This window comes from Barbus barbus (genome assembly GCF_936440315.1).
Source record: "Barbus barbus genome assembly, chromosome: 14".
NCBI classification, from domain to species: domain Eukaryota; kingdom Metazoa; phylum Chordata; class Actinopteri; order Cypriniformes; family Cyprinidae; genus Barbus; species Barbus barbus.
The window spans coordinates 8,480,099-8,496,935 of record NC_136742.1 but is presented as its reverse complement, the minus strand read 5'-3'; the positions used below and the strand labels follow the sequence as shown (position 1 = coordinate 8,496,935).

The 16,837-nt window shown below is 38.5% G+C and overlaps 2 protein-coding genes across 2 annotated transcripts; both read left to right on the top strand.

Moving 5' to 3' along the window:
- Nucleotides 1–3,561: 3,561 nt before the first annotated feature.
- On the top strand, nucleotides 3,562–15,629 carry syt14b (synaptotagmin XIVb; the record flags this gene model as incomplete). The annotated part of the gene is made up of 9 exons (XM_079433177.1): nucleotides 3,562–3,574; nucleotides 5,579–5,626; nucleotides 7,555–7,704; nucleotides 11,189–11,338; nucleotides 11,430–11,653; nucleotides 12,885–13,322; nucleotides 13,432–13,612; nucleotides 13,783–13,839; nucleotides 15,313–15,629. 9 exons carry the CDS (start codon nucleotides 3,562–3,564, stop codon nucleotides 15,627–15,629), a joined length of 1,578 nt encoding a protein of 525 aa, XP_079289303.1.
- Nucleotides 8,930–9,727, top strand: LOC306879909 (uncharacterized protein; the record flags this gene model as incomplete). Its single annotated transcript, XM_079433147.1, has 1 exon — nucleotides 8,930–9,727. The coding sequence occupies one exon, from the start codon at nucleotides 8,930–8,932 to the stop codon at nucleotides 9,725–9,727; it is 798 nt and encodes a 265-aa protein (XP_079289273.1).
- Nucleotides 15,630–16,837: the final 1,208 nt, after the last annotated feature.

Here is a 16,837-nt window from a genome sequence, read left to right as displayed (position 1 = left end):
TATACTGGGACGCTAGGACCCACACAGACCACAGGGTGAGCCTCACTATAGCACCTCTTCCAGCAGCAACCGAAGAGGTCTCCCATCCAGGTACTGACCAGGCTCAACCCTGCTTCAGTGGTCAACCAGTCTTGAGCTACAGGGTCATATGGCTACTGCTCCATAGTGGTGTTATAGTGCAACCGAAATCACAAACTTCTGTATTAGGTGAAAAACCATATGTTAGTAGGCCTATCTGTCTTCACAGCACTGATAAAACAATAGGTGAAAAGTACCCAGATGACCTACTAGGCTACTTCTGAAGTTGAGACAGGCCAGTAGTCTGTGCATCAGAGACCCTATCTGCAGGTCACACCAGTAGGAGGCGACAGGTGACTGCTTTACGCAATAATAATTTAATCGACCAATTCTATGGAGATAAAATGATGCCTAAAAGATTCACATTCGCAGGGTGTGATTTGTGAAAGTGTACATAAGATACCAAGCATAAATAAATTTTTCATTCGCAAAGTTTGTAAAAGTGTAAATCACGTTTCAAGTGTAAGAAAAAACATATTTGCAGACTTTTACTGTTTATTGTAAGTGTAATTCATGCATTGTGAAACTGTAACTTCATCCTAAGGCAAAATAAATATAATCTGTATTCTTCTGACTTGATTTGACTCAGCATCATTCTTATTGCCGGTGTCCTGACATTTTATCCTACCTGTCAGATTTTCCTACCGGGGCTTACTGCGCATGGACACATCAATATTTCATCCTTTTTCTCATGCTGAACAACAATATTTAATGCATCTGCATTACTGTAAGGGTAGGTTTAGGGTTGTGGTAGGTGTAGACATGAATAAATCATAATTTATCAGGTAGCATTTTTTGTTGTCGAACTGTACTACCTACCGTTTTAATGGGAGGTAGGAAAATCTGACAGTGTAGCACAAATCGACAGAACACCGGAATTATATTTTTAATCCACACATACATATTAAAAAATAAAATAAAATAAAATAATGAAACAAAAAAGCATGATCATTTATAAGCTGTGCAGGTTAATATTAGGCTGACTACCATGTGTTCATTTGGAATTTCAAGCTGATGTTAGGAAACTACGTTTCTGTATATTTACAGGCAGTTTTACGCCCCTGTTGTTCCTGATGCGTCCAGTAGGGGAAGGAGGACATACAGCAAAATGATTAAACCACGACGCTCGACATTTCACTAATAACCGTCCCGTCCATAAACATTGACTAATTGAGAGTTTTGTTGTTTTTGTGTGAATTTATAAAAATTACATTAAGATATCTGATCTGCACTACAGATTAAAATATCTGCAAATATTCAATGTTGGTCTACATACATAGCCTACAGGAGACAAATGAAATAGTGTTTTTGAAAAAAATAAAAAAATAAAAATTATAATTTACATTTAATTAGTGAATTAAAAACTTAATTATATACATATTTGGATCAAATGGACAATGTAATGGTACATGATCCACTTCAGCCTTTATATTCAGGTTTTCATACAGGAGATGGAGTGATATATATAATATATCACTCCTTCAAGAGACTTCAAGGAGGAAACAACCAACTGAGATGTTCAGAAACTAGTACACCCCTCTGTCTCAAACTGCTCAATAAGACTCTGATTGCAGGAATGTCAAGCTATATGTTGTTGTGAATTTATATATAAAGTTACATTCAGATATTAACCATATTCAGCCCATCAGACTTACAGTGTAATCATATGAACCATCAATTCAATATTTAATATTTATTTATGCTTTAGTATTCACTAATGGTTATCATACAGCTACAGAACAGTGTCCTACAAAGCATTTTATAAAGACAAACACAATTCACCCCTTTCTAAAATTCCAAGGGCCATTTAGCCATCTGAGAAGAAAAAGACAACTTTTTTGTGTCCGACAATCTTATTTATTAACAACATTTATTAAAAACATGAACTAGGATGACTCTGGTTGATGACTCTCTTTTAATTGTTGTTCAGTCCTCCTGTCAAAATGCTCCCACTCACTGGTAAAAACACTAAAGTTGGATATAGTTGTAGAAAGAAATGGTTATTTGTGAATATATCACGTTTGACCACATTTTCCTTTATAGTATCCTTACAGTACCTTATGTAAATGACAGGTCCTCACAGAAATTTCTCCTCAGCCTCCAGGATGGACAGATTTTCCACAAAACCCAGGGCACAGATAATGGACTCCAGACCTTGATTTCCAAATGAAATGCAAAATGTACTTTTATCTGAAAAGAGGACTTTGGACCACTGAGCAACAGTCCAGTTCTTTTTCTCCGTAGCCCAGGTTAGATGCTTCTGACGTTGTTTCTGTTTCAGAAGTGGCTTGGTAGCCCTTTTCCTGAGCGTGGTGACTCTTGATGCACTGACTCCAGCTTCAGTCCACTCCTTGTGAAGCTCTCCCAAGTGTTTGAATCAGCTTTGCTTGACAGTATTCTCAAGCTTGCGGTCATCCCTGTTGCTTGTGCACCTTTTCCTACTCAAATTCTTCCTTGCAGCCAACTTTGCATTTAATATGCTTTGATACAGCACTCTGTGAACAGCCACACCTTTCAGTAATGACCCTCTGTGACTTACCCTCTTTGTGGAGGGCGTCAATGATTGTCTTTTGGACCGTTGTCAAGTCAGCAGTCTTCCCCATTATCGTGGCTTCAAAGAACAAGAGATACCCAGAATTTTATACTGTAGGGACGGTCATTTAATGAAGCTCAAATGTAAATATTGTAATATTTTGAGATACTGGATTTTTGACTTTCATGAGCTGTAAGATCTAATCATCAAAATGAAAACAAAAAAAACTTTTGAAATGTTTTACATGTAATGAATCTAGAATATACGAAAGTTTAACTTTTTGAAATATGTTACAATAAAAAAATGAACTTTTCACGATATTCTAATTTTTTTAGATGCACCTGTATATGTAGGCTATATTTATTAAACAGCCATACGGGCATACTGGTTAAACCATAGGAATATTATTTTTCTGGCCACCAAACGCTTCTAATTTGCCTCTTTACACTGGAATTTAAAAAACATTTTCTCTATTTTAACCCACTAATTGTAAAATAATTAATAAGCATAGGCCTATTAGAAAAAAAATATTAATGCTGTCTCATCACTCCCCAGAATAAAATGCGATTGTTAAACGTAGTCAGCGTAGTTACAACAAATATAGTGAAACTATATTTGTTTGAAACTATTGAGAGTTCCATGAACAACGTGACCGCGCGGCGGCGAGATCAAAGCGTGTCTGTCATTTAGGACATAGAGGGGATTGTTCTGAATCTGAACGCTGCAACCTTCTGCATATGACTGAATCACAGACATGCTTATATTCGAAATATCAATCAGCTCGCCCTAAGATCGTGTAGAAATAACTGTACGTTGCCACTTTTTACAGTGTTATGTTTGTGTCGCGCGTGCTGCTGCATGCATCACTGTCCCAGCATCTCTCCTCCCTCTCGCAGCATGGAAACACTTTCTCTCTACACCACCCCTTATCACGTCCCATTCACAGCATCATGGCGTTTGAGGGTGAGTATCATCACTGACCAGCGTGGGTAGAGTACACCGTGATCTTTATAGGTAACAACATATGACAGGGTCGATCTGAACGTGCTTTTTTACGCGAGACGATGAGGAATGTTAAACGTAAGCGGTTTTATTTTTAAGTGTAAGTTCTAATGCATTTTTGACTTGGCTATAGCTGGTTATGTGCTACTGCACCAATGCGGACCCATGCAGCCACATAGCCACATATTGCTTGGATGCTAAATATATGAACACAACAACGCTTTTTTATTATTATTATGAAAACATGCATGTGCAAAGACTGGAAAATCCTTAATTCATAGTCTGCTTAAGTTTTGATCTGTTTGTTTGTTGATATTATGAAATGGTCAGTGTTTTTAATAGCAGCTTGTGCGCAAGGTCTCCATCTGTTATTTATGTCTTTGACCTGCCAGGTGGTCCTATGAAGTTGTAGCATTAGTAAAACTACAAGACGGCTTACTCACTGATACACTGTCCTCTGGTGTGAGTTTGACATGAGCAAACAAGAAAAATATGTATTTTTGTCTTAAAAAAAAAAAACTGAAGGTTATTGGATTTGTTAATAACATGGTACTGAATGATAACATGATTGACATGCTTCTCCGATTTAAAGATTACCATTCTATTCAAATCATGGCAATGGCATGACACTTTTTTGTATTTAGTGTGTTTATGAAGAGCAGTAGCTTGCATAATCAGATAATTATTTGAAAACACATTTTATTAAAATCTGAAGACACTTTCACTAGCCTAAATAACTTGTAATTTTGAAAAATAAATAAATACAGAAATTGAAATGCCTGAGAGTATCAACTCTAAGTAAAGAAACTATCAATAATACAGTATATGGCAAGATTAAAGCAATTCAGTCAAAAAGTAAAACTCGGTCTGAGTCCTGTCTGACTCTGTCCTGTGAAACACAAAATTAGAAATTTTGAAGAAACCCATGATTGACCTTTTGGATCCAAGTAATGACCACAGAATGAAGTAATTGCTGTAAAAATATAATTAAAGTAGTCCACATGACTCCGGATTGATACAATAGCGATTTTGAGAGCAACAGACCAATGGTTTTAGTATTATTTATGTTCTATATTTTTGTTTTTCTTTTTTTCTTTTACGTAAGTTATAAGTTTAGAAATTATTTTTAATGATTCTATATAGATGTAATTTATTATTTTGGTTTGATTTTTAGTACTTTGACTTATTTTATTTGTTGCAACATTACTCATTTAAGTTTTTTAATCATCTAAAATATATATTTATTTTATTATATTATTAATGAAAACGACTTTTATCATTAGTTTTACTAACAATGCTTTAACAAATTGAAATTGAAGTTCTTAAGTTCTCTCCTAGGAGTGTTCTTTTGTGAATAAACAATCTGTCACTGTTTAGACAAATTTAGGCTTTTTTTATGAATCAGTGGATAAAATTCACAAAACCGGTCTGAATGATTTGTTGACAAATCCGGTAGGCCTGCAGTCCCTTCACCATTCATTGTAATTGCATAGAAAAGATAGACCAGGACATTCTTCAAAATGCTTACTTTCCAGACATTATACGTTTCCAAAGACATGAGAAAGTTATATAGGTTCGGAACAACAAGAGGATGAGTGAATGATCTTTTTTTTTTAATTCAGTCATTCTTTTCCGGGTGAACTATTGCTTTAAGAATGTATGTGACAATATTAATAGAAAAGAAAGAGCTTGCGCCAGAAAGACATAGAGCTCTGCCAACCAGCACACTGTGTACAAGATCATGCTCCTTCGAGAAAGCGCTGACCGAAAGTGTGTGTGTAAGAGATATATGCATCATCATTAATCTGAATGTCACCGGCAACGTTTTAACAACTACTTATTTTAAACTGTGTCCCTCCAGTGCACAAATAGAATATGAATGGTCAAGTCAGTGACATAAATAGAAGAGAGAGTCAAAGAGAGCTAGGCGCTTTCTTGATTGCAAGTGCTGTTTCCTGTCCTCAGGTGGGGGGCGGAGCTGTGGTGTTCATGAACTCATCTGCGCTAGAAGAGGTGAGAGCATCTTCCTCATCCACAATAACATGCACCGATTGCTCCTGAATATTTATTGTATTACTAAATTATTCTTTGCAATAGATAAAATATTTCCGTACCCCCTCACCTCCTTTGTCCCACACTTCTATCAATATTGAATGACCTATCAGGTTTGGAGAACAAAAACAATGGTCATTATTAATTCACGAAAGGATTGTGTTACGAGCAGGAAGACCTATGTGTAAACAACACAATTTCTACTACTTAGTGGCTGATATTTAAATAAACATGTCTTTGTCTCCGTCTATCACAGCCACAGAGCAAAGGGAAAGATTGTGTTACATAACAGTAGACAGTAGTGGAAGATTATGGGTGAAATGTCAAAAATTGAGCGTAGCGGCTTTGCCTTATGGGATTTGAGTTCATTTGGATTATCAAATTTGCATTTGCTTGCATTATCACATTACGGGGTAAATCATAGATCTGAAAAGTATACTGTTAAGTACATGTATAAAGATATTTTCTCTAGTAAAACAATCTCTGTATAGTACAAAATGCTATTCAGTGCTTTATAGTCTAAACTTGTTGGTGGTTCATGCAAGCACTAATTAGTGGATGTGTCGTAAGTAAATTTCAGTGTCTCTGAAACATATCTTCCAAATTATTCTGTATAATCTGTCAGCCTCATGATATCTCTGTCTATCTATGGTCCAGTTAGCATGTGGACATGTGTTTGCCACTTATATACGAGTCAATCCAGTTTCAGGTTAATGTAGGGTAGGTTCCAATGGAAGGTCCAGTGGCATTGTGTGCAAAGTGTGAAGGGGCATCCAGTTACCTTAGACTAGTGAATTATTCAGCACAGGGAGAGATAGATTGAAAACGGGTGCTATAGATTCACTCACTGCAAGAGATGGAAGGCAAACCTTTTAAATATGGCCTAACTGATGAGGAATAAGGAACATTGGCAGATGAGATATAAAGGTCCACAAACTGACTAAAGAACAGATTATTGGAGATATCGAAGGATTCCTTGTTATCTGCAGATTGTGGTAATATTTGCTGGAGTGTTGAGTGCTTTTACATTTTTTTTCCTGATCGTAACGCGCAGGTTTAAATAAACTGTGACCAATGTATATGTCATGATCTGTTGAAGAAGCAGAGAAAGTCTGTGCTTTGCTCTCATGTTTCTACTATAAGTAGGAGATTCATTGAAGGTTTATATTCAACCTCTTAACTTAGTATCGACTCAAAACATACATGTGAAAGATCGATTTGACCAGCTTATTACTGTGAAAGTTTCTTAATAGTCTATCTTTGAAGGGGTCCAAAAGTCTGAGACCACTTTGAAAATATAATATTTTTGCTATGACATAAACTGAGTAATTAATTTAGATATTATATTTTCAGTAATAAAATAAGGAAATTTGGCACCGATCTAACTTCTGGTACAAAAGTTTAGATTACTGCTTTGTACTTTTTAAATTGAAGGTTTCACTTAAATTGTTACAATATAATCTTTAAAATCTATGTTAAGTTGTGCAAATTAGAAACATCTTCATAATTGTTGGTCCCCACATTATTTTGGCCTATACTGTACAGAGTGTAGTGAGTTGCAGTTGTACAGGTTTAAAAGTAGTTACAAATGCTCTCAGTGATCTTATGCAACATATGGAGGGCATCAGTCATCTGTATGTATTTGTAAAAACATGAAAGTAATACAACAACGGCAGTGTGATTTGTGCCATATTAACTTTTCCTTTAAGGAAATGATACCAAGGTTTATTGCTCTGTCATTACTGGAGGAACTCATGATAGCATCACCATCTACGATACTTATCTGTTATCTAGGTAGATCAAATTCTCAACTCTTGACCTTTACTTTCTCAGCTTTTGTCCTCCAACCCTATGCTTTCTCTTTCTCTGTTTCTATTTTTTTCCTTTAGTATCTCCTGAACTGCTAGGGGTCCTGTCCTCCATTGCTGTCTTCATGGCCGTGATCGCTCTGTTTTTTCTTTACCTCAGCAGCAAGCTTTCAGTGGAGAGCCCAAGCAGTGATCTGCCACGTTTTGAAGGTTTTAACAAAGATTTGCAAGGTAAATACTTAAAAGAGTTTTCAATGAATGTGTACATGGATATGGCTGTGTATCAAATCCTAGTGAGCAGACCTTCTAGCATTTCTAAGGTCCATCTAAAATAGTAAATATTGAAATAAAGAAATTGCAAAACAAAACTATTTAAAATATGGCAAATTCTGATCCTAGAGCAAGAGCAGGTTTAGACACCCCTGCCTTTGAGGTTTTAATTATTTTATATAACAAAGTTTGGGAGGAACATGTTCAAATAATCCACCAATTTAGCATAGGTGGAGCATGTCCAGAAAATCAACTATATATATATATACAGCCAACTTACCATTGTCCCACAAGAGTTTTTTGGCATCCCTCCTCCACCCAAACTCCTCACTCCTAACTATTCCTATCCCAGCTTGGTATATGGGGCAGTTCCCTGGGTTCAGAGCTTGGAGCCCTTCAGCATGCCATGATAGAAAGCCAAATATTCATACTGTTTGCTCAATTTGATTGTATGTAAGTGTGAACTCGTGAATTTTGGTTAGAACAGGGGTGTCTGATCCTGCTCCTGGAGGGCCCCTGTCCAACAAAATTGTAACACAACACACCTAAACCAGCTAATCAAAGTCTTACCTGACATACTAGAAATGTCTAGGCAGGTATGTTGAGTAAAGTTGGAGCTAAATTCTGCAGGACAGTGGCCCTCCAGGACCGAGTTTGGACACCCCTAGGTTAGAATGTTGGCCATATAGGCTAAGGTAACCAGACATGCCACTTCCCAGGGACACGTTCTGCCCAGGATTTCTAAATTGCCTAAAATAACTAGATGTTGGTTGTTTTTGTTACGCTGATTGATCATTGCATGACATTAAAGTACAGCGAGAGCGATTCGAAAGCATGGAGCCATCTGCTCTGCTCTCTATAGCTCTTGCAGTACTTTGATGTCATACAACGATCGATTTGGTTATTTTACGCAATTTAGAAATCCTGTGCCGAGCATGTCTCCGGGAACTGGCACGTCTGGTCACCTTAATATAGGCAGCAGATATCAAGTTATAGCTCACTAGGCTTTAAAACACTTGTTATCTTTGTTCCTTAAATAAGGATGATTGTATGTCATCCTTGTTCCTTAAATAAGACATGCTTATAAGCAAAATGTTGCAGGAGCAAGATCCTAAAGATTAATGTACGAGCTGACTCTTCAACAGAATTTGTGGTCGATTAGCAAACACACCAAAGGCACAAAGCAATGGCGTTTTTCAAGAGCTTCCAACAGAGCCTCCCTTCTGTCAGTTCCCTCCTGGACACTGTCTCAAACACTGTCTCAACTGCCGTGGATGATTTGTCCTCTGCGGTGAGTGATGTTACCTACACTGTCAGTGACCAACTAACGGAGCAGGTCAATACAATCATCAACAAAGTACAGACCGAAGAAGATGACAAATCCAGGAAAGAGGATGCTGATGGTTCTTCAGAAGAAGTCCAAAAGGAGAAGAGGAACAGTAAGCTGAAGCGTCAGGAGACAGAAGGTAATGCTGCAGAGAGTGGAGAAGGAGAAGGTCGAAAAAGCCGAAAATCAAAAAAGAACTCTATGTGGACTATTGAAATAGATGAAGAGGAAGTCAAGAGGGAGAAAGAAAGACAAGAGGAAGCAAGAAAAGCTGAGGAGGAGGAATGGGAGTGGTGTTACGCTCCCGCTAAAGGTTGGTATCGTAAAAGGAAGGACCCAAACCAACCACAAAGCTCGTCTCCGACCTCAGACAATCAGAAAGAGAACAGTGAACAAACATCAAAAGTGGCAGAGTCTGTCGCAGAGTCTGGCAAACACAAGAATGAAGGTGGCAACCACAATGAAAATGCTAATGGCATGGACCCAGGTAATAGTCAGGACTCTCAGGAAATTTCTGGTGATACTGATATATCAGCGTCAAAGCATGAAAAGAATGGAGAGCACAATAGTATTGAAGACGATGGTACAGGCAGAAGAAAAGACAAAGGAGGTAAAGGTGAGACTGTATGTCGGACTTGCCGTGTTATGCTCTTCTGACGAGATGGATCTATATCACTGCTTCTCTTTGGTTTTTCATTGCTCCCTTTATTCTACACTAGTCTTCAACCAAGGACACACAAATGAATCTTTCTCTTTATAATATTTTCTGTCTTACTCCTGACTAGGGCTGTCATCACGGGAGAACTACCAGGAAAATTGTCTTGTGACCAGGATGGCCCACTAGGGTTCTCTATGGTAGTGCTTCCCATCCCTGGTCCTTGAGTACCCCCCAAACCCAAAAACCGATCTGAGAATATCAGAATCCAATTGATTTTTACATGTTCATGGGTGATATCCAATCTGTGCTGTATTGCCAATCGTAATTGGGTCACTTGAGCCATGTGATATAAATGCGGCTATAAAGTGCAGAGTTGAGGGTAATCCTGCTCAGACTTGTACCTGGAGATCTTTTTTTTCTGGCATAGTTAACCTTCAACCCTAATCAAATACACCTGAACCAGCTACTGAAGACTTTCAGGAGCACTTGATAATTACAAACATTTATGTTATAGCAGGCGTGGAACTCTTTATAAAGATAGATCTTCAAGAACAGGAATGAGCATCCCTGACCTCCTCATTGGACCCAGGAAAGATTGGGCAGAACTATAAAAATGACGTCCCAGAGCTTGTGTATTTTATTTACGGCCCTCCTTTTACTGGTGTTTTCCTATTTATAGGTGAAGTGTGTAAAGTTTTCGCTGTTAAAATACTTTCATATCCCAATTTGACATTTAGAGATAACTTTAAGCCATTTAATGGCTGATATCTTGAAGAGTAAAACACTGTAGCCAACTTGTCAACTTCTAGCTCAACAAAGCATATCACTTTAGTGGTGGTGTTACCTGTTTGCTCAAACATTGGAAGTGGGTTCAGAGTGTGGTGAAGGTTTGAGTCTGTGGGAAACCAGTTTGGAAACAATCATTACTTTTGTGTTTGATACCAGTTTTGTTTGGTGCCGCCACTGTCTCAGCAATTATACACTTCACCTTTAAAAATTCTGTTAGTCTCATGTTGTGCCAAACCTTGCTAAAGCTGTTTCATTTTTCATCAAATACAAAAGTTTGAGTTTTTAAATACTGCATGCAAATACAGGCTAGTTACAAGCATCTGGGGGGAATTTGCAAGATTATAAGTGTTTAATTACTTAAATTTCTATCTCTTCTTTCTGTGTCTTTCCTGTTTTCTACTTTACATAAACTATAATAGAAATTATGGTATTTTTGTGTTTTTTTGTTGTTGTTTTTTAAAGCTGGTACTGTAGCTATGAAATCTGTGTAAATATTCTTTAAACATTTGTCTTGAAATACCAGCACATGGGTTTGAAATTACAAGAGGGTAGGAAAACAGAATATAAGGACTCCTTCTTCTCTTTCCTACAACTGGTCTGCAAAAGCTTTACTGTAAGATATTTTAGGGCATTTTAAGAATCTGAATTTGTAGATCTCCGTTCTTTCTTAGACGGGAGTTGTCCAGAAAAAGGATCATCTGAGAGTGAGGATGAAACACCAAAAAGACACAAGGACTCATCCTCTCATGAGCAGAGAAGTGGGTGGAGAGACAGGGATGCTGAAAATGAAGATTGCAGCAGTGAGGCCTCTGCTGAGCAGGGTAAATATTGTACACTGTCTGACTGATGAAATACTCTTACTTATGCTGTAATCAGGATGTAATCGTATTGCCTTTCTGTCTTGCTATCCAGTTAAAAGGAAAAAAGGTTCAAGTTCCCTGACTGAACTTCAGCCTCCACCGTACCGGGATAAAGATGATCTCAAGGGTGGCTCAAGGGGCCGCAGTAACTCAGCAGAGGGCAGTGGAAGTGAGATCAGTGAGGGCAGTGAAGACCCTGAGGACACAGAGAGTTACCTGAATAAGGGCTATGAGGAGGACGCACCTAGTGACAGCACAGCTGTTTTGGGCCCGGAGGTGAGCGATTCGGCCCGTCGTTTCCGATGTGTCCTTCTGTGAGAATCACGGCCCCACCTTCAGATTCACCGATCAAACTGTCGAAATCTACAGTGTTGTTATGTCTCAAAGAGAGCTGTTCACTGCAGTTTATGTTGAGATAAATATTTGTAAATGTTTTTTTTTTTTTTTTTTTTTTTCATACATCCCATGTTTTTTGACATGAGATTTTTTAAAATCCATTTTGCAACGCCAAACTGATAAACAAGACACCTGTCATTCCCCATTCTTGTCCGTTTGGATTCCCATTCACTTGTGTCCTCTTTTTAGAACATTGTGAAGTAATATTTTCAGTTGATTATTAAAATTTCATTTCATTGTCACATGAATGAGTCATATCATTGATGGTTTTAATTATGAGGAGCGAGGAGGACAGTTCAAGGATTCTCAGGCTGGGGTTTGGCTCATTTTGGCCACATCTGGTAAGTTTGCCTTTGAGTTTGCCTGTAATTGGAGACCTTGAAAGCCTGAATACCTACATATACTTCTCACGCAATACGAGAAGCCAGGCTACTTGGGTGGGTGTCATATCATGAGGAATCATATTGCTTGATTTTTGGAGATAAAAATCATAGTAGAACTTGAAACTTACTTCCCAGTCCAAAAAGAGCTTTTACTGAAACTAAGCTGCAAAAACAGCACATTCTAAACTTGAATAATTTTATGATGTCAAATGAATGCATTTCAAAACATGACTGTCAACATACCAATGATGACTATTTAGTGCTTCGAAACTATTTGGTTATTGTAAAATGGAAAGTTAGCCAGACTTTTCACTTCTCCTGGATGTGTGTAGCACCTGCGACTCTTCATATCCTTCCGAACGCTCCTAATAATGGGAAAGACCTGCTAACCTTTATTCTTAACAAGGTTCCTGATCATTTATGTTCAATCTTTTCAGTTACATTTTGGTGTGGATTATGGTACGCTGTTACACTATGATACAAGCCTAAATGGCCAGATTGGAAAACAGTTATAGCATGCAGTAAATTATGACATCAAGAAGAAGAAGATAACTAAAAAAATCTATGATATGACCTCCTTAATGATCTTTATTGTACCACCTTGTCGCCAACACAGGCAACCTCAAGAATTTTGAGCTGTTCATTTTAAATGCATATGCATAATTTACCATTTCTGAACCCTCCATTTCCTCTATCCCACCTGCCCCGTCTTTCCCTTTCTCTGACAGGATAGCTTACTCGCACCCCTTCCAGAAACATATGAACCAGAGGCACTGGGGAAATACGGCACACTGGATGTGGCATTTGAATATGATCCTAGCGAACAACGGCTTGCAGTGACAGTGACCGCTGCCACAGATATTCCAACCCTTAAGAGCACAGGAAACATTTCCTGGCAGGTCCACCTGGTTCTACTGCCCACCAAAAAGCAGAGGGCCAAGACAGGAGTGCAGAAGGGACCCTGTCCCGTCTTCACGGAGACATTTCGCTTCTCGTGTGTGGAGAAGGAGGCCTTGGGGGACTATGCAGTCCGGTTCCGTCTCTACAGTGTGAGGCGCATGAAGAAGGAGAAGGTCCTAGGGGAGAAGGTGTTCTACTTAACCAAACTCAATCTGCAGGGCAAGCTTGCTCTGCCTGTTACACTAGAGCCTGGCACATCTGTTCCTGTAAGCAGTGTTTGTGTGCATGCAGTATACATTGTCCATAGCCGATCTGATTTCATAGTCATAACTATCCATTTTATAATGGTAATCCTTTAATGTCACTGTTCCTCAGGGCTGTGGATCAGTGGTGAGTGTCTCTCGTAGTGCGGGAGCTCTGTCATGCCGCTCCACTGGTGAATCCTCCACTCCAGAGCTTCTGCTGGGTCTCCTCTACAACTCCACCACAGGAAGATTGTCTGCCGAAGTTGTCAAAGGCACCCATTTTAAAAACTCTGCCACCGATAAACTGCCCGGTAAGAAATCCACTTGTCCACCTGCACAATCCTCTTCAATGCAAACCTGTTTCATGCATACGTGCATTCTTAATGCTTTTTCTGTGTTCTGCTTGTGATTGAACTGCTCTCGTTTTATCTGTCAACTCTACTTTCTATCACATTCCTTTTTTCTGTGTCTTGTCTTGTAGTAGGCCTGTTTTGTTGTGTAAAACACTTCATTAGTGGGCAACTATATATCATGAGAGGTAAGTTTACTGCCATATCGAAAGTACAAAACCACCCACTCTCCTACTTTACCTGGTTTACTCTACTGCGTCTGCATTTTATTGATGTTGTGTGTTCAGTCAAGTCTCTTTGCACTGCATTTTTGTGAGATGTACAGAGATATGTGGGTAGAATCCTATAGAATACATTTGAAAAGTTTTGACAATAGTCGGTCAATAGTTAATAAACACCATGTCTTGCTGGAAGGGTAATACCATTAGTTGCCCTTCAAAGACATGTCAATAAACCCAAAGTCGGAAAACCTACGGGTTAAGGTTTGGCTAGGTAATATGGTCCTGCTAGCCACTGCTGGACAATATTTACAAAAATGGCAGATTTTTAATCACATACTTCAGGGTCCCAAGAAACTGCCATCAAGAATAATGAGAATGCTAAGAGTTAGAATTCTTTAGGTTTCTCTGTTATCTGATTAGCCAGAGCATGCAGAACACAAAGTGTGATTTCTTTGGGCATCTATTTCAGTAATATCTATTAGTTGGTTACTAGACATAAGGGACATTTAAGAGTGGTTAACAATCATACCTCACCAGTGGCGAATCCCAGTTTGGATACTTATTATAAGTCTTCAGCTTGTACTAATTACATACCGCAATGGTGATGTCAAAGTTTAACTTTTTTACTGCCATTCTTGTTGTTAACATCTTGCTAACTTTACTACCCTTACAAATTCATAGTGATGTAATGTTCATACTGCAAAAGCAGCTTTGCCTTGAATTCATTGATCATTTTTCAACAAAAAAAAATGCTCGTTACAAACCTCTGAGAACACTTTTGTTGCACAAGGCATTACACAGAGATAGCTCAAAATGCATTCATAATACTTTGCAGATCCACCAGAACCAGTGTTATCTGGGTGCTGATTGCCAGTGTGCTCTCATTTGGCCAGTATTCACCCAGTATCTCCAAGGCTATGTTAGGAGTAGTATACTATCGTGCTCTTTTTACTATTGCTGCAGTATAGAGAATACTGTGCACAGCATGAAAATTAAGATTGTGGCTACAAGAGATACAGCTAAGGCCGGAAGTTAACAATAAATTACGTTTTCTACCTATTAGGTTGTTTTATTAATGTCTACACCTACCCCTTACAATAATGCAAAAACAGTAATTATTGTTGTGCAGTGTGACAAAAATTACACTATATTGATGTGTGCATGCCCAGTAGACAAATCTGTATACCATCTAGCCTTAACCGAAAATTAATGTGTGATGAGGTCACATGATAAACATTGTGAGGTCATGTGATGACATGGCATACTACTGTAATGTTTATCATGGAATAACGCCAACTGTTGCACTGTTGCATGGTATACAATAAGTAGTAAGATGCTATTCCTTTCTAAACATAGCCCATGTGTTCGACTTAGTGCATGAGCTCACCATCACCACCACCAGGTGGTGCTAACTCACTGTTTCCCTTCCCTTTCCATTAGACACTTACGTGAAGCTTACAATGCTGGACTCCAAAGGGAAAGAGATGTCCAAATGTAAGACCTCCGTATGCTGTGGCCAGCCCAACCCAACCTACAAAGAGACATTTGTGTTCCAGGTGGCGCTATTCCAACTGTCCGAGGTCACCCTGCAGGTGTCTGTGTACAGTCGGCGGAGCAGCATGAAGAGGAGAAAGCGGGTTGGCTGGGTCGCTCTGGGCCTCAACAGCACCACAGAGGAACAAGAGGAGCACTGGACCCAAATGAAAGAGTCAGAGGGACAGCAGGTCTGCCAGTGGCACACCCTCCTCGATTCTTAGGGGTGCAGGGAAACAATGCAATGCGGTTTGTGGTCATCTGAAGTTTTAGTAGGACAATATGAAGACAAATTAAGGGATTTGTTTGAAAGTTCTGCCCTAATTTACTCCATGTTGCTCCGAGCCAATAATACTTGCATTCTTCATGAAATATCATCTATCAAATGGCTTCAAAAGACTGACAACTTGGAGTTGGACAGCCCTTATTTACTATCTTTATATTGAAAAGTGTTCACGTTTTGTGTTCCATAGAAGAAAGAAAGTCAGGTTTAGAATGGCATGAGGTTGAGTAAATGATGACAAGAGTGATTTTTGAGTGAACTATTCCCAATGTTTGCGAAACTTCTGCAAAAATTTTTGGGCAATTTAGGTCCATTGTTCGTTATCAATAGCGTAGCGATGCATGAAGCACCACTTACTCAGCAGTTACTTCTGAAACATAAAAAATTATATTTGTCATTGCTGCAAATTTGTGTTAAAATTTCAACGAACTTGACTCTGATGTGAAATACACATGGGGAAATTTTCATTCAACCGAAATTGACAATTGTATCGATTCCTACTGAGATGACTGAATTTTGCCCTCATGTAATTCCTCCTTAAAGCGATAGTTCACCCAAAAATGAAAGTTTTGTCATGAATTACTCATCCTCGTGTCATTACAAACCCGTAAGACCTTTGTTCGTCTTCGGAACACAAATGTAGATACTTTTGATGAAATCCGAGAGCTTTCTGACCCTCTATAAACAGCAGTGCAACTACCACATTCAAGGCCCAGACAGGTAGTAAGGACATCGTTAAAATGTGCCATCAGTGGTTCAACCATAATTTTATTAAGCTATGAGAATACTTTTTGTGCTCAAAGAAAAGAAAAGAAAACTTTTACTTTAAAAAAAAAGGTTTTAATACTTTTAAACATCTCTTTTAGTTCATTGTCTGTATGTATAGTCCGGTTCAAATAAGTAAGGCTTGGAAAAAAATTGAAAGTCATCCTCTGTCAAAATCTTCAGACATGTTTACGAAGACTGTTTTATGTAAAACGTACATCTTCCTCTGCTTGTAAATAAGGTGCAGCATATGCGTGTTCTACGTCAGAACGCCTGCTCACGCATGTGTTGTGGTACTGTCGTGAACGGGCGTCGAAGACTGACTGAAATTGTTGAATAAAGTCATTATTTTGGGGGTTTTTTGCACACAAAATGTATTCTTGT